Below are 23582 nucleotides of genomic sequence, written 5' to 3'. Positions count from 1 at the left end.
TATAAAACAATTAAAATCAAATGCAAAAAAGCAAAGGGAAATAGGATTAAATGTGAAAGTAACCTTCAACTACGCTAAAAATAAAGTTTAATCAAACACAAAAATTCAAACTTTAATCAGTTTTCTGGTACATTGTTGTTCGGCGTAGAGTTTCCTTCCCATCAAGGCATATACTGTCCCAGCCATTTTCCTGCCTGTGGCGCGAAAATGCAGTTTGTCTTCACTGTTTCAATACCAAGTGTGAGGTTCACATTTATGAGAGAACATGAAAGCACATACCAGGTCAATGGCTATCTATGTCAAGAGGGGGGGGGAGGGAATGGTGCCCTTGAATCAAAATTATATTATGAAATTCTGTGATTTAAGTATACTGACCAACTAAGCAACAGAATTTGAAAGCAAAAAGTATTTTGCCTAAAAAAAAAAAAAAATCAAATCATTACCTGGATAATGTAAAATTGAAGAGAACAAAACAAAAAAACGAGAATATAAAGTCACTCAAAACTACTGATCAACATACAAATAAAAAGTTCTGAGCTCCAACAGTAACTTCTGAAATAATAAAAAATATTAAAATATAAATGTCTTGCCAAAAGGAAATATATAATGGATAAAAACCAGAAGAGACAGAAACCATTTTACATGAAGATAAAAAGATGCTACAGGTGAAAAAGGCCTGGAAAGTCTGTAATATTCAAATGATGTACCATAGAGTGTCATTATACTGACACTGAATGGTAATTTAAGCTTTAAAAATTTGAAACGTCCCTGCTATGATTGTTAGTAAAAACTCCAAAGGTCTCAAGTAAAATGTCCTGAGAATTTAGGTGGCAACATGTTATGTAAACTGATTTTCATTTTATTTCAAATCAATCTTTGCAATGCTTTGCAGTCTACTAAAAAGATAACGTCTCAGAGCTAATATTTTCCAGTTTACAATCTCTTGCCAACCTTTATAAAAATTGTGGATATTTATATTTTAGATACTTCTTTGCCAAGGTATTGACATTGCTGGTTTCAGTTATAACACATATTGGTCCACAATGACAAAAAAGTAGTTCCTTAATATGTAGCTCTTACAAAAATTATACATTTGCTTTTCTATATTATATATATATATATATATATATATATATATATATATATATATATATATATATATATATATATATATATATGACAATTTAAAGAATTTCATGTACTAAAATCTTGATATGAAATACAATTCTAAAAAGGGGGGAAATCACTCTCCAAAACTCCTGAAAAGAATTTTGCCGACTCAAAAAAATTAAATGTGCTGGATTGTCTGGATTGTCCAAGAAATTCATTAGATATGAGGTTGATACAGACAGATGCTGTTGTAAAAACAGGCAAGGGGATATGGAGTTATGTGCATTTAGGAATAAGGATAGATTGCTCAACCAGAGGCCGAATGGAAAGGGGCAAAAAAGTGAGATTATCTGGCTTTTCTGAGGCAACGAGAGTGAGAGAAAAAGTTGCTTAGGCTGAGTGAGAAGGTCTATCTGTCCTTAGAACCCAGCTTCTCTATCAGGTCCTGTAGGGGAGCCAACTCTCGCCGGTCAATCAGGTTGAACTCCTACAGAAATATAGAGATATCATCAGGGATCACGTACATTTATTTGCCAGAAACCTTTGTCCAAAAGCAACAGAGAGCAAAGCAGGGCCAGACAGTGTCGCTGGAGCAATTGGGGTTAAACACCTTGCTCAAGGGTCCAATGGTGATATGATTACTCAGCTGGGATTTGAACCCACAGCCTTCCAGACATGGGCACAGATCCCTAACGTGCTGAGTTATACATCCATGTTCCTCCCATGTTAACAAAAGAACAATCACCATCATTCAGGTCCCTTTGTTGCATCAAGAGAACATTATCAGGAGCTACATGAATATACATTTTATTTACTCTGTAGTCATAAAGGTATACATGTTTAGTTTTGTTGGGTACAGAGGATATAAGGCACGCAACCACATCCCAGCACTGGAAGAGTAAATCACAGAAAACAAGTTTGTGCTATATGTACCCATTTGTTCATCCATCTCACCTGCACAAAGAAGATGAAATGTTTGAAGGAGGTGTTCAGGTGGGCTTCCTCCTGAAGCTGAATGACGGAGTCAAAGTGCTGGTGGTAGATGTGAGCATAGACCCGAAAGAGGCGCTTCAGGATGGTTTTGGCCACAGACATGAAGTTCTTGGGGAAAGGAACACCTGGAAAGGAAGAGCCCATGACAGACAATCAGCAAATGAACAGAAAACAAACATCCATAACAGGCTATGGAGGAAGGGCATGAGGCAGAAACACTGAAGGATTACACAGTAACTTTCAATGACTTTTACTGAGAAGCAGCTCTACCATATACTAACCAATCTTGGATGGGAAGAGAGTCTCGTCATCCAGCTGATCCTGCACCCAGGACATGAGGTAGTCGATGTACTTTGGGGCAGAACACTTAATAGGTTTCTTAATATTCGTGCCATCAGCCCAGTGATACTCATACCTGGCAGATGACGACACAAAGAGCTTGTCAGAGTTGGAAGAACTCCAGTTTTTAAGGGCTGCAAGGTCTGATAAGTTTCCTTTAGACTTCATCTTTAGAAGGTGCTCTAATTGGAAAGTAACAATATATTGCTCCTGGCGTTTCAGAAGAAAATGACTAATCACAAATTTAAAGGGCACCTATAACAAATCTGCTGGGCTGTGCATGTGTCAACTGCAATTTTACACTCCTGGACTAAAGAACTTAACTCTATTACCATAATATTTATGTCACACTGTATACACGGAATATACTGTATGTACCTAAGAAAACATACAAACAGATGTTGAACAAAAGAAAAAGATAGCATTATTTTTTAGACTAGCAATATATGTGGCACATATTTTGCATGAAACAAAACCGGTATTCACGTTTCATTTTCCAATCATTTTTCAATCAGTGGGTGGGCCTAAACACCATTTCCTCAATGCAGTTTTCTAATGCTGGTTCTAGCTTGTCTGGCACACCCAAAAAGATATGAGGTTGTAATAGTCTGTGGGCGAATATGCATAGTTACTGTTTAGCTGACCAAAGCTAATTTTAAGAAATGCATAAGATTCACACATGCGCACAGAAAAAGGAAGAAGAAAAATAAACTAATAATAAACAGGAAGTCAGTACAAGCCACTGCCTCTGGGTCAGAGGACTAAAATAGCCTGGGGGGGAAAGGAAAAGGGGCCAGAGAGGGAGTAAGGGCTGTACCAGACTGGAAGGTAGGGAAAATATCAAAAGATACGGGACAGAAATAAATAATCAAAACCATGTTTTACAAAGAGTAACCAAGTTCCACAAGGAAGTTAGACACACAATCTAAAACACAGTCAAAAGCTCATCCTGAAATGAGATGTTGCTGTGGCAGAAAGAGGGTTTATTATAGTCACGCAGACAAACTGGGCTTAGAGGCCAGGGCCCACTGCCCAAGCCTGCACTCCCACCGGGGCCCGGCGGACATCACGGCACAGCTGCTCTCGGTGCAGAACTCTGTGATGGTGCCATACAGCATGTTGATCTGGTTGAAGAAGTCTACAGCTGAAAAAGCACAGGAAAACAAGCCCCCAGGATTCAAAATGTAAGAATAAAACAAAATTAGAAGGCAGATGCAACCTTACACCTGTTGTTCTGTGCTTGCATTTATTACTACTACTATTATTATTCTGTCGTTTAGGTGGAAGCCTATGCATTTATAAATATGTACACAACAAGGCAGCATCCATTTCCTAGCCACCAGCCCCCAGACTCACTGTTCACAGCAATCCACTCATTAAGGTCCTCCCCCTCAGGTAACATGACTGCTTGGCGGAGGTTCCCACTGCCCAACGTGGCCTCAGCATGCTTTAGAAGCTCATATTGGTGGGAGCCTTCAGGAATGTTCTTCTTGGGTTTGAAGGTCTTCGACGAGCGGCTGCCACTTTTTGTGGGAAAGATTCCCAGGGGAGACACGGGTGTGATATTAAAGTTTGATCTTAGTGGTATTTAATGATCTGGTCTGCTGGAAGTACAAAATTAATGCATCTGCAGCTCACATTTTCTCAGATTACATCACACATGGAAGACCTGGGGACAGTCTGAAAAATTAACAACACAAAATCGAAAAAGATTCTTCCGAGCTTTTATTGACTTCTGTTTTTTTTTTTCTTTTTAAATTAAATTACTATCAGACATAATGAGTTGTTCGCAACTTTCTGTTAAAGGCAGCTCATGGTGGACTTTACCCAAAAAATTACACCATATATACTCTTATTCTATTTTGCCTTGAGGGTCATTGTCAGTGAAATTATGCGGTATTACACATGAACATTTACAGAGAATGTGAACTGATAATCCTTAAACTGAAGACATGTTCTAATGAAATTAAACGCATACAACGGACCGACCCAAAGTGTATGAAGCAGGCTCATTTGTATATACTCCAGTCTTCTCATTATCAACGCGTAAACAAAACAGACATAACTGCAAAATTAAACTCAAGCGAAGTACTCTCACGTGTGACTCACATGGACTTAATTTCTAATAGTATAAAGAGGAAGAAACATCGCATCATCTTGCCCATAGCAACTTTCTTGGCAAGCAATTAAAATATTTTTTTCTGTACAAAAGGCGTGCATGTAATACACCAGTACAGTGAGATGGAAAGTGACTGACCGGTTTTGAATAAGAAAACTATTTTTAAATCAAGGGATGGCTACCAGGACATTATTCAACCACACTCCTTCAGCTTCAAACCGGAGAGCTTTAGGGTCTCAAAAGGATATTGTGCAGACATTTCCTCATCACCACAACAACACTAATGCGAATATATATATATCCAGGCTTATGTGCGTCAGCAGCAGATGCGCTTGTTTTAAAACTACGGCGGCGGACGGCTAGCGGAGGCGGCTAATGTGTATAGCATTACCGCGACCAAATGACACTTTAAAAGGCTGGTTATTATACCCATCACAGAGCACCTTTAACCGACACATGATATCTGAAAGACCGCGACGGCGGCTGGGAAATCAACTTTTTTCATCGGACAACTTTTACAGGCGGTGAGAATAAGCAAAACAGCTTTTTAGTTCTAGCTAGGGAACGACTGGATTATAACAATACAGCGACACACCACGACACGGCGTGCTAGGGGAAGGGGGCAATCCGCTGTCAACAAATAATCTTCCAGATAGACGTTGTTTTTAACTTAAATAAATAAATAAGAAAGGACGCTACGGCAGGAAGGAAGAGAGTTTTCTTTTTCGCCTTGCCGTTTCGACAGTACTTACAATAGGAAGCTCATCGTTGGTAACTAAATTTGAGCAAAAACCACAAAAAATAATCCAACAAAAGTACGCGGTGACAACAACTGGCAAGCTAAAATCACGGAGCACCGAAGCCGTCTGCGGGTAACTCCGGAAAAGGCGAACTTATCCTTAACTTTCGGAACAACGGCTTGCCACGGACGTTCACCGACCCGAGTCGCCGCGAGCGCGTCACACTTCTCATGCTATCGCGAGAGTTTACGCCCGCTGCCGCTTGCCCGAATTCGGACCTGTGCTTCGGGGACGTCAGAGACACCGGTGTTGTTATGGAATTGGGCACGTCGAAGAGATGCTACGGTGGTGGTGCTTTCCTGTTTATGATTCGGAGAAAATTAGTCATGAAGTGTTTTTTTTTTAAATTCTCTTCCAAATGCTTCATACTGCAGAAAATGCGGAATTAAGCATTGCATCCGTATTATACAAGAGACATAACGTTTTCTGAAGTGGTGTCTGCTTTGTGTTTATACATAATTTTCGAGCTTCCAAATATTTCCAAGACAAACGCAGAGCTGAGATTAGCGTGGTGGCTCAATATTTAGCACCGAAGCCTCACACCTTCAAGGACGGGGGTCTGAATTCCAACTGTACTGTGTGGGGTTATATGTTTTCACCACAGAAAAGCGGTCCTCCAGCGGTCCAGTGACATACAGTTAGTCTATATTTGGCATCTCTAAGGGCGCTTTTCCACCGCACAAAGTACGGTACTTTCTGTACTTTCGCTTTTCCAATGACTTCCGGTCGAGTACCAGTACCGAAAGTTCGAGTACCGAAAGTGTCAAACCAGCTGGGGTACTTCGGTGGGACTTACAAAAAAAAAAAGAAGCAGTAAAAAAAAAAAAATGTAAAAAAGTAAAACGGAAGGATGGACAAACGAGGAAACACATGCTTTAATCGCCATATCGTCGGATAAAGAGATCCAGCGGAATTTGGATGGCACGACTCGAAATAAAAAAGTTTTAGCCGTTCCGGTGTTCTGTCAGGAATTGCCCATGGTGTATGTACATGCCCTGCAATGGATTGGTACTATACCCAGGGTGTACCCCAGCTTTATTACCTATGCTTCCAGGGATAAGCTCCAGGTCCCCCACAGCCCTGATCCGGATAAAAGGCTGGAAGATTTATCTGATCATTAAAACATTAGATGCACAGAGTTAAATGCATTGACTCTGCATAATAGTAGGATTATGGATATAATGAATACTACGCCAGACATAGTTGTTAGAGAGGGGGCAGCTACGTACAGCAAACGAAAGGCAAGCTATTGTGAGACTGCAGGGAAATCAAATGCAGAATATCCAAGTCATCTGAGCTGGGAAGTCCATCAAAGTATCAGACATCCCATATGGGGAGGGGTTTATAGTGCACACTCAATGAATGAATACCACATGTATATAGCATTTTTCAAGAAACCCAAAGTGCTTTACAGAACCAATGGGGAGTCTGTTCAGCCACAACCACAGTGCAGCACCCACCTGCTTGATGCAACAGCAGCCATTCTGCACCAGTAGACTCACCACACAGTAGCTAAAGTGGTAGGAGAGAATTCACCAGATAGATATAGAGGATGATATGGAGGCCAGATTCGAAAGGGTCACAGAGGCTAATTTAGCCAGGACATTGGGGTACCACCCCTACTCTTCCAAAGGATGCCCAGGGATCTCTTATGACCTCAGACCGTCAGGACCTTTGTTTTACATTCCCATCTGGTGGACGGCACCATTTTTACAGCACAGTGTCCCCATCAATGCACTGGGGTCTACACTGACCAAAGGGCAGTCTTCCCTGTTGGCCACACCAACACCTCTTCCAGCAGCAGCCCACTTTTATAGTTGATCTCCCATCCAAGTACTAGGTAGGCCCCAAACCTACTTAGCTTCAGATGGCTTACTTGCTCTGAACCGCAGGTGGTATGGCTGCTGACAGGCTGAAATGGACTATCACAAGAAATAATGTAAGGGAATACAGTATAACAGCCATGTGAGTAAATGGTTAATGAGACATAACAATATAACAAAACAGATCTCCACATCTACAATTAGTAATTTGTTATTAAAACGCTTGTCAGTGCAAGCTTGACATTTATTGGAAGGTTGCTGGTTCAAATCCCACGGTTGGCATTTGATTTTACTACTGTGCCCTTTAGGAAGGACTATAACCCCAATTACTCCAGGGACCGGCTGACACTGCATTCTCAGTTATACATCACTCTGGGTAAAAGTGTTCACTATATAAATACATATTTTTAAAAGAGTCTAGTAATCTAGCCACTAATTAAGCCAATAGTACACGCAGTCACCTGTCTACTGTAAGGCTTAAGCAACCGATGATCAGTGATTACTAACTGAATGAATGAATATTGCTAATGCATATTAAAACAATCCTGATAGCCTTCCATATCTGATTAGTAATTTTAAATAGCTTTTACTGTGTGAAAGGTATGTCCTGTTCTCTCTTTAACGGAAAACAAATTGATTATACTGATACTGAAAATATACGTTTTGGTTTAACTGACATTCAAAAGATAATAAACAATGGTTTGCAGCCCACACCAATATGCATAAAATATGTGGGGTCTATAGGAAGGAAATGACCGTGTACAGCATATGTAAAACAATAATATACCAAATGTGATTTTTTTTTCACACTTGCTTTAATTACGATCTAATTTTAGCATTTCGATATCTTGATATACTAAATTTGCTAGTGAGGCAGTTGCCGCACGTATAAATAAACTGCATATGTTAAATCGTACAGCTATAAAACTTAACACCACGAGTTCAGGTCCCCGAAACGCCTCCTCTAGCTACCCGGACGGCGAGCGGCCGCGGAAAGAGGGTGGTCCCTGTGTGTCGTGGGTGGGACCAGGCACGTAATTTGAGATACGTTCTAAGCGGCGCCGGGTGAGCCGGCGCACTTCTTCTTTTCCTTCCTCTGAGCTTGCCGGTAGGAATTTCTCGCAACCGGCCGTCTTACCTTTATTTCCAATTAATCTAAGCGAAGATAATGGCCACGGTAAGAGCGCTGAGGAAGTTCTGCCAGAAATCGCGACAGCAAGTATGCAGCTTTCATTTGTCCGTGTTAAGGTGAGCACTTACGAATCTGCTTCATCACTAGTTTTAACGATCCGAGACGCGATGTATGTCTTGCTTGTAGCTGATTAGCCAGCCCGATCGTGTTGTGAATGAAAGAATTCTGAATGAACGAGAACCGAAACGTCCGCTTGTGTCAGCATTCATCCCGTATAATATTATGTAACGTTAAATGCATTTGTGTTGGGGGTTCGCGCACTGCGCCCCCTTCAGCCAGCACGCTATATTCGGGTCGCGGATGATGAAATCAATGGAGAGCCTTGCGTGGTGCGGGTCGCCTCTGCTGCGTTTGAGGTTTCCATTCATAATATGGAGTTTCCCGCACCGCTGTCGTCTGAAAGGCATTGTGACTTTACTCCTTCACCCTGCCCTGTTTTTTGGATATTTGTTCTTCAGTAGTGCTAATCGACCCTCATAAATTAGGAATATGTTTAACGGCCTGTACAAATGTCTAGCGCCTCATGTAATTCGCTGCTCATTAAAATAGAAACAACGTGGAAAAGTACGGATTGACACCGCTTTAACTTATAGTGCGGAGGAATGCTTGTGGATGCATAGGGTTATAACGAACTAAATACAGATGGTTATTTTTACATTACATAGTACGGATGGAGAAAAAAGTGAAAAAATTATGGTTAAATTCAACATCTAAGCAGGGTATTGTATCATTATGTCTGCTCTAACCAAAGGTAGTGAGTATTATTAATGTTCTTATTTTTTTGTAAATGGAGCTATTTGGTTGCACTTTTCACTATACCATGAACCAGTTGCTGACACAATAGGGTGTAAATTTGAAGAATTGTGTATCTAAGATATGAAAAATGAAATGACCTCCAATATTGCTGTTAGGTCAGTAATTCACCCCGACCAGCAGACAACTGCTCCATGCTGAATAACTGCACAGTTTACAGCAATTGCAACTGGCAGTGGAACCATGAGCGACTTGCCATTTGCCACATTACCCCACTAAAGAGGCGTATCCCGTTGCTATGGTGATGTTAATGGCGTCAGGACCCTGGAGCTGTGGTTTTTCCGCATTTTATCTCTCAGGCCTCCTGTTACCTACTTAGGTCAGGCTGTTAAGTGATGGGTAACACTATATTTAGCTGCTCTGTATACTGTGAACTCCCCGGCCTCTATTCGTGGTCAGAATCGACACCTGATTGCACTTGGCCGTCAGCTCTGCAGCTGCCCCACACGCCCTAGCTTGCAGCTGAATGGTTTCATGGTCACGAGGACGTTTAACCCCAAACAAGGGTGCACATGGCTTAAATTACCCATGTCTTAGCATTCGGCTGCAGTTTCAGCTGATTTAATTGACTTGCCACCACATTCTCCAGTGTGACCATCCAACTCAATTGATTTAATTTTCGCGTGGGACCCTGTTGGCTTTAAGTTTAGAAGTGTGTGAAGATCCTGACCATCACACAGGCCTGTCAGTGATATACTTTAGACTTCCATCAGATTCGTGATTCGGTTTTTGCCCATGTATGGTATCGTTTCGTGCCAATTACCAAAACGTAGGAGAGTGACTGTGAGCCACGCCCCCCCCCCTCATACAGGCAGGAGGCGGTGGTGATATCTGGCAGGAAGCTAGCCAAGCAGATCCGGGAGGAGGCCCGCCTCGATGTCGAACAGTGGGTCTCCTCTGGCAACCGACGACCCCATCTGAGCGTGATCCTGGTGGGCGACAATCCAGCAAGCCACTCCTACGTCCTCAACAAGACCCGGGCCGCCGCAGATGTCGGTATGGAGTTCCCGCACATTCTGCTGATCTGATATCTCTTTTGATTATGATTATGTTATGGGGGGTTAATTAAGCACATAGCGCATCAACCTACTTTAAGCCAGTGTATGATATCTGAGAACAAATATGATGGGAATGTCTTTGTTAAAAAAAATCATCATGTATATTTGTTTGTTTACTTTTACTAGAAAGTGTTACGAAATCACGCTGGGGGTACTGTTTCAAAAATCCTTATCTGAAGGTGTGGTACCTTCTGATTGGAAGCATGCCAACATAACGCCCATTTTCAAAAAAGGGGATAGAAGTAATTTGTCAAACTATAGGCCAATCAGTCTAACTTGTATAACTGGTAAAGTTATGGAGGCTATAATCAAAGAGAAAATGGTAGATTACCTGGACTCAAATAACATTTTGAGGGATAGCCAGCATGGATTTAGGAGAGGTAGATCCTGTTTAACAAATCTGTTGGAGTTTTTTGAGGAAGCTACTCAGGAAGTTGATGATAAGAAGGCCTATGATGTCATCTATTTAGATTTCCAAAAGGCTTTTGATGTTGTTCCCCACAAGAGGCTCTCACTTAAACTCAAAGCGACAGGTATTTTAGGAACTGTAGCGACTTGGATTGATAACTGGTTAACGGATAGGAAGCAGCGAGTAGTTATAAGAGGCTCGATGTCACAGTGGGCCTGCGTTCATAGTGGGGTACCGCAGGGTTCAATTTTAGGACCACTTTTGTTCCTAATTTACATAAATGATATAGACACCAATATATACAGTAAACTGGTGAAATTTGCAGATGATACCAAGGTGGGTGGTGTAGCAGATACTGAACTAGCGGCTCAGCAGCTACAGCGGGATCTTAATTTAATTAGTGACTGGGCTGACACCTGGCAGATGAAATTTAACATAGACAAATGTAAGGTACTCCATGTAGGGAGCAGAAATATAAAGTACAGGTATTTTATGGGACCTACTGAAATAAAGGTAGCTGATTATGAGAAAGACCTTGGTGTGTATGTTGATGCTTCCATGTCTCATTCTCGCCAGTGTGGGGAAGCAATAAAAAAGGCCAATAGGATGTTGGGGTACATCTCCAGGTGTGTGGAGTTTAAGTCAAGGGAGGTAATGCTAAGATTATACAATTCCTTGGTGAGACCTCACCTAGAATATTGTGTACAGGTTTGGTCACCATATCTTAAAAAGGACATAGCGGCCTTAGAAAAGGTGCAGCGTAGGGCCACAAGAATGATTCCTGGTCTTAGAGGAATGTCATACGAGGAAAGGTTATTTGAGCTAAATCTGTTCAGCCTCAAGCAAAGGAGACTGAGGGGGGACATGATCCAGGTCTATAAGATTCTAACAGGTTTGGATGCTGTTCAACCGAATAGTTACTTCAGCATTAGTTCAAATACAAGAACTCGTGGCCATAGGTGGAAATTAGCGGGAGAACATTTCAAACTGGATTTAAGGAAGCACTTCTTTACACAGCGTGTAGTCAGAGTATGGAATAGTCTTCCTGATAACGTAGTGCAAGCTGAATCCTTGGGTTCCTTTAAATCAGAGCTAGATAAGATTTTAACAACTCTGAGCTATTAGTTAAGTTCTCCCCAAGCGAGCTCGATGGGCCGAATGGCCTCCTCTCGTTTGTATAGTTCTTATGTTCTTGCTGGGATTGCTGCGAGGATTGCTGGGATTGCTGCGAGAGAGTGGTGTTGAGCTGCAGCGATTGTTTGGGATTGTTTTTTTGGAGTGTTTTGAGTGTTTGTGTGCTTTACCTGTTTACGTGGGTGGCTGTTTATTTCTATTTATTGTTCTTATTTCGGTCAGCGTGAGTGCTTGTCTGTCCTGTCTGTTAATCAACAGCGCGATTATTACCGACGGAGAGCTGCGGGTGTCGCGTGCGCGGCGTTTTTCTGTCCGCGTTTAAACTCCGTAACGAACACCCGCGGGGCGATTATAACTAATAACATCTAACGTCGGTATCGCTACCAAGCGTCGGAAAAGGACAGTTGCTCCTGAGCTTTGCTCGGTCGCCAGTCGGGGCCGGGAGGACATTTTCCACTTTTTTCCCGCTCCGGCAGTAGCCTGCTGTGAGGGGGTTTTTGTGGTTTTTCGACCTCCCAAGAGCAACTTCGATTTCGCCTTGTTTTTAGTTCATACTTGGTTCAGGCAGAAGTTCTTCTGGTAAGTAGTAGTAAGTTTATCAGGTTTAAAATTTTTAATAAAATAATAATTAAGTTCCGTTTTAACACAAGTAATAACTTATTTTACTGTACTCAGCACTTTACTGCATTTATTGTTACGCAAATTAATCTTTATAGTTAAATACACTATATAAATTTACTGGGCTGGGAGTACGGGGTCATAGTGAGTTAGTTAATTATGGGGCCAGCTCAGTGTTGCGTTTGCAAGATGTTTGCCCTTCTGGACGTTAGTGTCCAGTCGGACTTCATCTGCGAGCGATGTAAGCTAGTGGACTCACTCATGGTCAAGGTTCGCGACCTTGAGGAGCAACTGGCTCGCATCCAATGCAACAGTGAGTTAGATGAGCTAGTTGATACGCCGTTTAGGGAGACGGTGTGTACGCCACTAACGGGGGGGAGGGAGAATGAAGAGCAGAGAGGTCGAGAGAGCTGGGTGACCGTAGGTCGTAGACGCAGGAAAAGGCGTACACACGTTACAGAGGCGGCATCACCTGAGGTGTCTGTGTCTAACAGGTTTCAGGTGCTTCCAGCTTTAGAGCCGGAAGGGACTGGGGAAGCAGGTGGGCCCTTGGGCACTGAGGAGCCCCCTCCCCCCAGAAAGAGGGAGGTTGTGGTAGTGGGGGATTCAATTATTAGGGGAGTAGACAGTTATGTGTGCACGCGTGATAGAGGGTCCCGTACGGTGTCTTGCCTGCCTGGTGCCCAGGTAGGAGACCTTCCAGATCGTGTGGACAAGCTTTTGGCCCCAGCTGGGGTGGATCCAGTTGTCGTGGTGCATGTTGGCACCAACGACATAGGCAAGGGTAGAAGGGCTGTTCTGCAGGATAAATTTATAGAAGTCGCCAATAAGCTTAGAAGCAGAACGTCCATGGTGGTATTTTCCGAAATACTCCCCGTGCCACGCGCAAGTGAGGCTAAGTTAGCTGAGATAAGGAGATTAAATGCGTGGCTAAAAGGATGGTGTAGGAAAGAGGGGTTTAGGTTTATGGGGCACTGGAGGACCTTCTGGAACAGGTGGGACCTGTTCAAGCCGGATGGGTTGCATCTGAACCGGAGGGGAACCAGTGTACTGGGAAGGCGTATTTGTAGAGTAGTTGAGGAATGTTTAAACTAGGGACTGGGGGGGCAGGGAGGTTAGTTAAGTATGTAACTGGGGGGAAACGGAAAGCCCAAAAAAATCATATTATAAGTAGGCACTGTAATAAGCCTACCCTTTGTTGTCTGTATTTAAACGCCAGGAGTATTAGGAATAAAATTCATGATTTAGAGGCTCTTATCTCATCGGACTCTTATGATATTATAGCAATAACTGAAACGTGGTTGAGTGATAAGGATGGACAAGAATATAATATGGATGGTTACACATTGTTCCGTAAAGACCGTATAGGTAAGAAGGGAGGTGGTGTTGCAGTATATGTAAAGGAAATCTTGCAGGCAAGGGAGCTTACTGATATAAGTAAAAGTACGGAAGCTATATGGGTAAAATTAGATGCTACAAACTCAAATAGCCTAATTGTCGGTGTTTGTTACAGAGCACCCAATGTAGCTGCTGAGGAAAGCAGATTGTTATACAGTGATATTAGGATTATGAGCAATAAAAATGATGTGGTAGTTATGGGTGATTTTAATCTACCGGGGATACAGTGGGACATTGTTGCTGGCTCTTCTGAAAATGAACTTGAGATGGTGGAATTAGTACAGGATTGTTTTTTTACTCAGTTTGTTAACACCCCTACCAGGGGAGATGCCATTCTTGATCTTGTTTTGTCTAATAACCAGGACAGGATTGGTAAATTAGATGTTTTAGAACCACTTGACAGTAGCGATCATAACATGGTTAAATTTGAGGTTAAGTTTAGTGCCCGAAGAGCAAAGTCCAAATCAAAAATATATAATGTTAGGAAGGCTAACTTCAATTGTATGAGATTAAAACTAGAAACCGTGAACTGGATGGAGTTAAATAACAAAACTGTTGAAGAGGCATGGGAATTTTTTAAAAGCACATTATTGCAAGTACAAGAGGACTTCATACCTGTTTCTAGCAAGAATAAATCTAGGAAATTGCAACCTAGGTGGTTTAATAGGGACATAAAGTATAAAGTAAGGAGGAAAAGGGCTTTGTTCCAGAGATGGAAAATAACTGATGATGACATAATAAAGCAAGAGTATCTAAATCTACAATCTGAATTAAATCAGATCCTTTAAATCAGAGCTAGATAAGATTTTAACAACTCTGAGCTATTAGTTAAGTTCTCCCCAAGCGAGCTCGATGGGCCGAATGGCCTCCTCTCGTTTGTATAGTTCTTATGTTCTTATGTTCTTATGTTTATGTTCTTATGTTCTTATATGTATCAATTCCTGGAATTTTTTTGTTACTGGGACGGCCAAATTCATATTGCCTCAAACCAGCTTTACTTGACTGACTTAAAAAAGCAAAGTGCATTGAGGTGGAACCTTGAGATAAAACATAATATTATTTATATATAATATATTAGAAAGATGCAGATCTTCACCTCCTGCCAGATCGCGTAAATGTCACCATTAATGTTTTCCAACCGTTACTTCCATTGAAATCAACCAATGCAATTTTTTTTTTGCATCATAAGATTCTTCTACTTTGAAAATAATTAGAATTCTTAATCTCCCTCTTTCCCAACTAACTCTGGACATTTTAATAACTAATAAAATGTTTGGAATGTATTAATTTATGTTACCAAATGAGCGGAATGATTAGTCAAATAATAACATAAGAACATTTGAGCAAGCTGAACAAGAAATCTTTTGTTCTATAGGAATTAATGAACCTAAAAGGGTTGTATTCCCCCCTGTGGGAAAGCTAATTAGCAAGAGAAGCTAGCTATGTTGGTCTGATTGGCACAGCTCAAAACATTGGCAAAAGTAACTAATACACTTTATGCCAATGAAGCCTAGCCAATTTTTTATTAATTTATTTTTTAAGATTGTAATGGGAATTTTTCCCATAAACACACACAAACAATCCATATCATTTTTTCTCGAAGTCTTGTTAAGACTCTTGTTAATGTGTCTCTCTTTCATTCCCACCCCCAGGAATCAGCAGTGAGACCATCTTGAAGCCCTCCTTCATCTGTGAGGAAGAGCTTATGGAGCTGATCCACAAACTCAACACCGACCACAGAGTTGACGGCCTGCTCGTCCAGCTGCCACTGCCAGGTTGGTGCAAATAATGGCCTGCATTCGGGTCCATTGATGTTTCTCAAACCGGTCCACGGGGGCCCCTAGACAATTCACATGGACTGTTTGGCTGGGAGTGAACTGATGGACCATGTGGATCATCTGGGTGTCTCCAAGGACCGAGTTGAGAAACACTTCATAAATACTTCTGTAATGTTGCCAAAGGATGCAACAACCAGACCCTTTGCAGATAAGGACCTAAAAACGTTACACTGGCCAAACCTGTAGCCTATTTTCCCACCTAGCTACTCAAAGACCTATATGCTATTTAAGCAGCTAAATAAACAAGGAAATAAGTGAATAAATGACCAAAGTTGATTACTCTCCATCTGCCCCTGTCAGAGCACATTGATGAGCGGCGTGTGTGCAACACCGTATCCCCCGAGAAAGACGTGGACGGCTTCCACGTAGTCAATGTAGGCCGCATGTGCCTGGACCAGTCCACCATGCTTCCCGCCACACCCTGGGGTGTGTGGGAGATCATCAAGCGAACTGGTGAGTGCTTGGGTGGAGGACGTGCCGGTGCCTGCCCTGAGCAGACGCTTCCAGGTGCCTGACGATCCTGACACCTGGTCTCTCTCCCTTCCTCCCCCGTTCCAGGTATTCCCACGCTGGGGAAGAATGTCGTTGTTGCAGGCCGCTCCAAAAACGTGGGCATGCCCATTGCTATGTTGCTGCACACAGACGGCCGTCACGAGAGGCCTGGAGGTAAGCGGGGTGTTAGGTGGGGGGGCTGGGATCTGGGGAGCCCCCTTCTTTGTTTAGCAGATGGAACCAAGCAGGGCAGGAAAGAATTCTTGTACTAAAAATTGATAATTGATGGTGTAGAATTTTATGAAATTGGGGACGGTGTTTATTGGCTTCTGTTGAAGAACACAGTGACCTTTGACCTTTAAGGCTTTACTCTTTTTTTTCTTCTTCTTTTTCTTTTCAATGTTGGCCAGGTGACGCTACGGTCACCATCTCGCACCGTTATACTCCCAAAGAGCAGCTTCGACAGCACACCCAGATCGCTGATATTGTCGTCGCGGCTGCGGGTATGAGACAGCAGATCGTTGTTTTTCTTCTTTTGTTCCCCTTTGCGTTTTTCTTAAAATATTTGACTGTTTGTTTACCTCTTTCGTTTAGGGATTCCCAACCTCATCACAGCAGACATGATCAAAGAGGGTGCAGCAGTCATCGACGTTGGCATCAACAGAGTACACGACCCCCTAACGGGCAAAAACAAACTAGTAGGGGACGTTGACTTTGAAGGTGAGGGACACTGATGGTATTCTGGGTGAATAATGTTAACGGTTTAATTTTACTCAAAAATAAATGTATTGCCACTGTCTATCTTGTATCTCCCCCCCCCAGTCCAAACTAACTCTGTTATCTCTGCTTACCAGGAGTGCGCAAGAAGGCCAGCTATATCACACCGGTGCCCGGAGGGGTGGGGCCCATGACTGTAGCCATGCTCATGAAGAACACTATCAAGGCAGCTAAGAACCTTCTCCTGACCCCCCCAGAGCGAATCCATATGATGGCTTCCTCATAACAGAACCACGCCTTGCACAGGAAAAAAGACGAGAATAAAAAACACATTCCAAAGCTTGGTGCCCTGAGCAGCTTGGGACGCGGGACGCCTGTGTACCTCATCAAAGTCATTACACACTCCACCATCCAGCCTTTTGTTACTTTTAGTTGTCAGCTGTTACACAGCCTGTTCACGCTGGTGAAATATTTATTTTGTCCTTCAGCTGTTGCGGTGCTCACATGTATTTATTCTTCAGTGTTTTAATGTACAAGTAGCAGAAGCGAAATGGGGATGCACAGCCTGTATGTAGATGCACTTTTTTTTGAAACTCACAGTCTTTCTCAGGACCCTTACCACAGGTCCTTACTCCGTTGGAAGTGGGGTAACCATGGAAACGGTGATTCAGAGGATTGTGGGTGTCAAGGGTGATGCATGCTAGGTGAGACATGCAAGGAATACTTGACATTATGCCAAACAATTTAAAGTTGGTATTAATATGTGCGTTAGAGATTTAAACAGAGGTTTTCCACTTCATGCATATTCTGGTGTGTGTTGTTCCGTCTATAGTCCCCGCCCTCCCCAAACTCAAGGAAGGGGTTTCTAAAACTCACTAAGACATGTGTATACCAGTAAACAAAAAAGCTTTCTTTACAGAGCTGAACAAACTATTTACATACAGTTTAATAAAACAGAATTTATTGGTGAGCTGTGTGTATTTTTTAAAAAGTGAGACAAGATCGATCCTTTTCATAAATTAAACCAAACAGAACCTCTAAGTTGACCTAGACATTGGATGAAAGCTGCATCTTAACTGCTAATCTGATTAATTTAACCATAGTTTTTGCCTAATTGCTTGAATAATTTTTTTATGCATCTGATCTGTAGCTTTGGTTAAATGCTTTGTTTAATATAGACCAATATTTAGATATCATGAATGAAAATAATCAAGCATGGCCTTTCTTTGTGCTTTTTTTTTGTTACGGGTCATTTACCACCACATGCACAGAACCTGACCATCCAACCAAGAGCCATTTCAATCTCATTAGCCTATAATTTGGAGTCTAACTAGTCACTTACGAATGAGATATGTTCCGAACGGCTGTTCGTAATTTGAAATGTTCATAAGTCGTTATTCAACATCATTTTAAGGGTATACGCAAGTACAAAGAACTAGGATGCTGGTTGTAGGACGCTACGCTGCTGTGCGGCGGGAGTAGTGGCCAGAAGTCGTACTAGGCGGAATTGGCGTGCTGAAAAAAAATTGATGCTGCGGACAGGAAATGGGAGCGCAATGAACACAATTTGGACTAACAGTCCCCTTTGTTCGTATGTCTGAAAGTTCGTAAGTTGAATGTTTGTAAGTAGAGGAGCATCTGTATATACAATATCAAGGAGGGCGCTGCAGTCATCAACGTTGGCATCAGCAGAGGTCCACAACCCAATATATAAACAAACAACTGAATCCCTTTGTGGAAGTCTACACTTAACTCTCAGAACTTACCTCACCATCCCTAAATGACTAGTGTTAACAATAATGCTGTTCTACCTGTGGGATGTCCAAGCTACAAGCACAGAGAGCCAGTGAGCCAAGGGTACAGGCTATTTGCTCATAGCATCACCACACAACAAGGTTAAGGGGACAAAATGACCAACAACCCTAAACACCTGGCAATCAAATGGAAGTCAACAGGCTTAGGAATAGGGTGACGACCTGCATGGCTCTTAAAAAGGACTCCAGTGTGCACAAAAGGAGCACTATGGCTTAAAATGGAGGACAAGGAGCCTAAAAGGAGGAAACACAACAGAGTCAGAACAGACTGGACTGCCTAAGAACCACCTTCCCAATTTCAAAGGCCTAAATGCTCAAAATCAAAATTTTCTGCAAATAGGTTTGGCAGGTTTAGTTTGGTATGTGCTTCAAGGCAATGTCGCCAGTAACTAACTTATAACTAATTGTATATTTTTTTTATCTCTTTATATTCCATTCAGATATTTTGCTCCACAAGGATAGTCTGCCATTTTCTACATTAAATGTCTTTTAAATATGGAAAAATCACTGAATTACTGTGGTAAAACAATACAATAATGTCCTTCGAAATGAGGAAATTGATACTCTTGTCAAAATAATAAATAATATAATTCCATCCATTCCATTCATATTTGTTTCCACATGAAGACATTCAGGTATATGGAAATACTTTACTGAGAGTCCACGTCGTAGCCGGAGGATATTCACGGCGACACTTCCGGCTTCCGTAGTACAATAAGCTCGTCGCGCAGCGGGGCGATACTTGCTGTTGTCGCAGGTTCGGTGGTATTTTAGTTTTATATAATTATCAGCGACCACATTACATTTGCAGCCACGTGTAATCAGTGAATGTCTAATTATTTAATTTCTTTTTTCTTCGTTCATATTTGCTCGTTAGGTTGGATAGCAGACTAGCTGTTCTGTGTGGATGTGCGGGAGTAGTTGGTCATTTCATCCAACACGCTTTGCTGCCTTTAAGAATATTGTTTTTCCCGATGACTTTACATAGCTGACCTTTACCTGTACCACGAGTAAGTGTCATGTCTTATTTGTGTTTTCACTTAGGTTTCAGTGGTTTTGTTTGGACGTAAAGACGACGTGGTGCTGAACGAATTATGTGAAAAAGCAGAAACTAATCTGTAATTTGTGAAATGCACCAGTTACTCTAAATTGGTTTGGCAGTCGATCATTCTGTTTCTTAGTTGCAATCAAGTAAGTTGTATTATGATATTGCAGTAATGCGGATGTGATCTAACCGATTTTCTGTAAAGTTAAGAGGCTTTTTGGGGGAAAAAAATAATGCGAATGTTCGATGCCCCTACCAGATTGCCTTGAAGTCAGCAATGGGGCGTAGCAGGTCACCAGCAAAGCCGACTGGAAGGGACAAGAGCAGAGAGGGGAGAGAAACCAAACGAGAGAAGAAAAGACGGAGAAGCTCCTCTTCTTCCTCGTCCTCCTCCTCTTCATCCAGCAGAAGCCACAGTTTAGACCGACAAAAGAAACGATCCCATTCCTCCAGCAAGAGCCAAGGTCACCTCATTCTCACATAGCAATCTTTCACAAACTTGCTCAAAAAAAAAAAAAGTGCCTTGAAGTCAGTTTTAATCCACTCAGTCTCTGTCTGAAATTGGTCCAGCAAATGTGTGGGGTACACTCTGAGTGTGGAGCTTTTCTCTGGATTGGGCTTAAAATTACAGCAGTAAGATAATTCTCTAAAGTTCGCTGGTAACTTCACTGTTTGAATTTGAATGCTTTAATTTTCATTTTTATATTATATAATTATAAAATGTGGTTAGGTAATTTCTACCTGTTCCTGGCAATGGTAATACATGTTAAAAATTGCTCATATTTTAACTAGGATGTTTGCTTGAGTCTTAAAAACATCTTTGGAGAATTGCTTTTACAGTTTACCTTCTCAGTTTAGCATTTTTAAAAAATATGAATTGTCCCCCATCCACCTTTTATAACAGCTCATCTGGTGTAATATGAACCTGGAGCCTATAACAGGATGGTCCTGTTCAGAAGGTGCGAGATCATCTTTTGTCGGGTAAAATTTTGACTCATGTAGACATACACTATAGGGAATTTACATACACCAGTTAAAGTTAAGCCAAAATTTTGGTCATAAGGCGCTTTCGCACCAAAGTTGTGGAACCTGGTCCCAGGTTACAAGTCCCTGGGCCATCGTGACCGATACCTTCTATAGCTCCCAGTCACTTGCGTGTATCGCTTTCACACCACACCACAGGAACTGGGACCTTTATGCTAAATAAGCATGGTCAACCAATCAGTAAGCTGTCGTGTAAGTGCCTCCCCGGAGTTTGTGTTTGAACGAAAAGCACCTAGTCTGGAGTAGGGACTAAACAAGGGTTCTGGAACTGCTTCTGAGGAACTACAGTTGTGCAGAGTTCCTGCGGTATGAACGTGACAAAAGTTCCTAGTTCTGGCTCTGGAAGAAAGTGTGGTAAGCGCCTATAATGACCTGGTGACTTATGGCTGCCTTTATCTGCAGAAAAGAAGCGGGATAAGAAACAGGCGAGGAGGAGGAGCTCTTCAACCTCTTCATCAGACTCCTCTTCATCATCATCATCATCTGACTCCAGTGATGAAGAAACCAGAAAGAAGAAGAGGAAGAGGAAGCTTAAGAAGATGAAGGCCCGGGAGAAAAAAAAAGAAAGAAAGGAAAGGAAGAAGCAGAAGAAGAAGATGAAAAAGCTGAGGAAGTTATCAGGGAAGGACACACCTTCGCTGCCCCCTGATCCCCAGACGCCCACCAATAAGCTGTCATGCTCCCTGGAGATGTGGCAGACTGAGGGCCCAGTGGAACATGGACCAGGTGAGGCTTTCCTTCAAACTGCCAGCAGGGTCAGCATCATCTCAAACACCAGCAAGGCTAAATATACCAATGGAGTGAAACGTAGGTTGTTAAAAGCAGCAGTCAGACGCAGTTAAACGTGCATAAAAACCGTGTACCTTCCTAAATGCTGCTTTTGCTCATACTAGGAGGTTAAATTTTGGATGAAATAGGAGTTGGGTTTTGTTTCGCCTTGCATGAGAGATTGCCAAACGCAAGCATGCATTTTTTCTGAGGTTCTTAATGATGGGTGCAGCTAAGAATTGCTTATTTTAGCAAAATAAATCTTGCAGTGTAGCTTTGAATGAGGTGGGTTGGAGCCAGTTGCAGAGTGATTACAGGCAAACCTGCATGTGTCCACAGTCATGACTGACGAACAGAAGGCACGGCTCTCCACAAAACGGCCCCTCACCAAAGAGGAGTGGGAGGCTCAGCAGAGTGTTATTCGCAGGGTGGTGGACCCCGAAACTGGACGTACCAGGTAGGAGGCACTAGTGAATTGCTGTATTCAACCATAGTGTTAATTCTGGATAATTGATCAGCTGACTGGATTTATATTCTGAACATGGTTTTAATGTACATAAATACAGTGAATATGTGAAGAGTTTCACAGCAAGCTTGTTTCTCTCTCTTGCACGCAGGCTTGTGAGAGGCGAAGGGGAGATCCTGGAGGAAATCGTCAGCCGAGATAAGCACAAAGAAATAAATAAGGTATGAGGCAGCCTGATTTGTTGGTTGGCCACACCCTTCCCTGGGGAGGTTGGGGCCACCCTTTCATTCCTGTCGTCTTCTGCATTCACAGCAGGCCACTAAGGGTGATGGCAGTGCCTTCCAGAGGAGGCTGGGGATCAACCGTTAGAGCAGCCTGCCAGCAGAAGGCCAGACCCTCCATGGACAAGGAGCAGCGGTGTGCCTGCAGCTCCACCTGTAGGCTGGTCCACGCTACAAAAATTTAATTTTTGATGGTCTTGGGCTTTTAGGTGGTCATTTCCATATTCAGCTGAGTTAGTCCTGGTTGTGTTGCAGTCAGTGCGTCGTTTTCAAAAGTTAGCATTGTTGGGCAGCATGGTCACACATGTCCAAGGTTTTGTGCATGCAGTGTGTGTGTCCTGCTGTCCATGTAGGTCTTCTCCAAAAAAACAAGTGATTTTGATTGAACTGACATCCTGTGCAAGATATGCCCAGTCCCAGGAAGCCAGGCCACCATAACACTGTACTGGATAAGTTATGGAAGCTGAATGGGTGCAAGTAATGCAAGCAGTTCTTCCCATGATAACTTTAGATGAGCAGATGGTCTAACAGACATATTTGAATATTTAAATACTTACATTTTTATATTTTCCAAACCAGTTTAAAAAAAGCCTCTATATTTTAGAGTAGATGGTGTTTCCCGTAAGAAAGAAACAGCCCAGATTTCAGGGTTATCTGTCATTTCTTAATATTTATTTATACACTGTACATAAAACACGAAAGAATGAAATAGCTGTCCAATTTTCTTTAGAATCCACATTGTCTACGACGTAATTGTACACAGAGCACTACCAGTTTTTGAAACGTTTGCACTAACAGCCAGGAAAGAGGAAAAAAATGAATGTGGGAAGTGATTACACACTAGCTCAGCCGAGTAAATCATTACCGTTACACTTTTTTAATAATCATGGGACATTACAATCGCTTTAAAAGCAGCAGACCCGTCATTTTGGACGTGTAATTAATTTTTTGTGTTACACTGATTTTTTGCCTGTAAAAACTTCCCTGTAAATTACCAATAAACAAGCCATTCTTAATCTCATCATTCTTTCAAGGGAAATCCAAACCAGCGTGAAAAATTTGAACTCTGGAACTTTTGGATTCTAAAAAGACATTTCAATGGACTGGGTGTGCAGAAAGATCCAGGAATATTTCCAAGACAGTACATATTTGTTATTGGACGAAATATACACTTTTTTCATGATTTAGTAAACTGTGAATCACAGTCACAATGAAGTCGAGACCTGTTTGATGAACCTGTGACTTTTCGTATATAAATATTACATTACTACTAAGTTTGAATTTGTATCACCTGTGAAATTAGCAAGAAAA

The 23582-nt window shown here is 42.0% G+C and overlaps 3 protein-coding genes across 5 annotated transcripts; 2 read left to right on the top strand and 1 right to left on the bottom strand.

Annotated features, from left to right (window-relative positions):
- Window positions 1–1111: 1111 nt before the first annotated feature.
- mob1a (MOB kinase activator 1A) lies at window positions 1112–5544 on the bottom strand. Its single transcript, XM_023843326.2, has 6 exons — window positions 5314–5544; window positions 3799–3965; window positions 3493–3586; window positions 2385–2518; window positions 2065–2228; window positions 1112–1597 (listed from the first exon to the last, which is right to left on the bottom strand). Exons 1-6 carry the CDS (start codon window positions 5325–5327, stop codon window positions 1520–1522), a joined length of 651 nt encoding a protein of 216 aa, XP_023699094.1. The 5' UTR covers window positions 5328–5544; the 3' UTR covers window positions 1112–1519.
- Window positions 5545–7906: 2362 nt separating this feature from the next.
- On the top strand, window positions 7907–17823 carry mthfd2 (methylenetetrahydrofolate dehydrogenase (NADP+ dependent) 2, methenyltetrahydrofolate cyclohydrolase). Its single transcript, XM_023843322.2, has 8 exons — window positions 7907–8432; window positions 10001–10185; window positions 15459–15581; window positions 15945–16097; window positions 16203–16310; window positions 16547–16639; window positions 16731–16856; window positions 16991–17823. The coding sequence occupies exons 1-8, from the start codon at window positions 8353–8355 to the stop codon at window positions 17137–17139; spliced, it is 1017 nt and encodes a 338-aa protein (XP_023699090.1). The 5' UTR covers window positions 7907–8352; the 3' UTR covers window positions 17140–17823.
- Window positions 17824–19319: 1496 nt separating this feature from the next.
- arl6ip4 (ADP-ribosylation factor-like 6 interacting protein 4) lies at window positions 19320–23292 on the top strand. Of its 3 annotated transcripts, none has more exons than XM_023843323.2 (7): window positions 19320–19424; window positions 19545–19677; window positions 19972–20176; window positions 21159–21482; window positions 21864–21981; window positions 22142–22211; window positions 22303–23292. In XM_023843323.2, the coding sequence occupies exons 3-7, from the start codon at window positions 19990–19992 to the stop codon at window positions 22357–22359; spliced, it is 756 nt and encodes a 251-aa protein (XP_023699091.1). In that variant the 5' UTR covers window positions 19320–19424; window positions 19545–19677; window positions 19972–19989; the 3' UTR covers window positions 22360–23292. The 3 variants fall into 3 exon arrangements, with proteins under 3 accessions (XP_023699091.1, XP_023699092.1, XP_023699093.1); XM_023843324.2 differs by lacking the exon at window positions 19545–19677 and adding an exon at window positions 19712–19858 and having other exon boundaries at window positions 19338–19424; XM_023843325.2 differs by lacking the exons at window positions 19320–19424; window positions 19545–19677 and adding an exon at window positions 20617–20671 and having other exon boundaries at window positions 20042–20176.
- Window positions 23293–23582: the final 290 nt, after the last annotated feature.

This window comes from Paramormyrops kingsleyae, chromosome 2 (genome assembly GCF_048594095.1).
Source record: "Paramormyrops kingsleyae isolate MSU_618 chromosome 2, PKINGS_0.4, whole genome shotgun sequence".
Lineage (NCBI taxonomy): Eukaryota > Metazoa > Chordata > Actinopteri > Osteoglossiformes > Mormyridae > Paramormyrops > Paramormyrops kingsleyae.
Note: the sequence above shows the minus strand (reverse complement) of the source record. Positions and strands in the feature narration are given on the sequence as shown.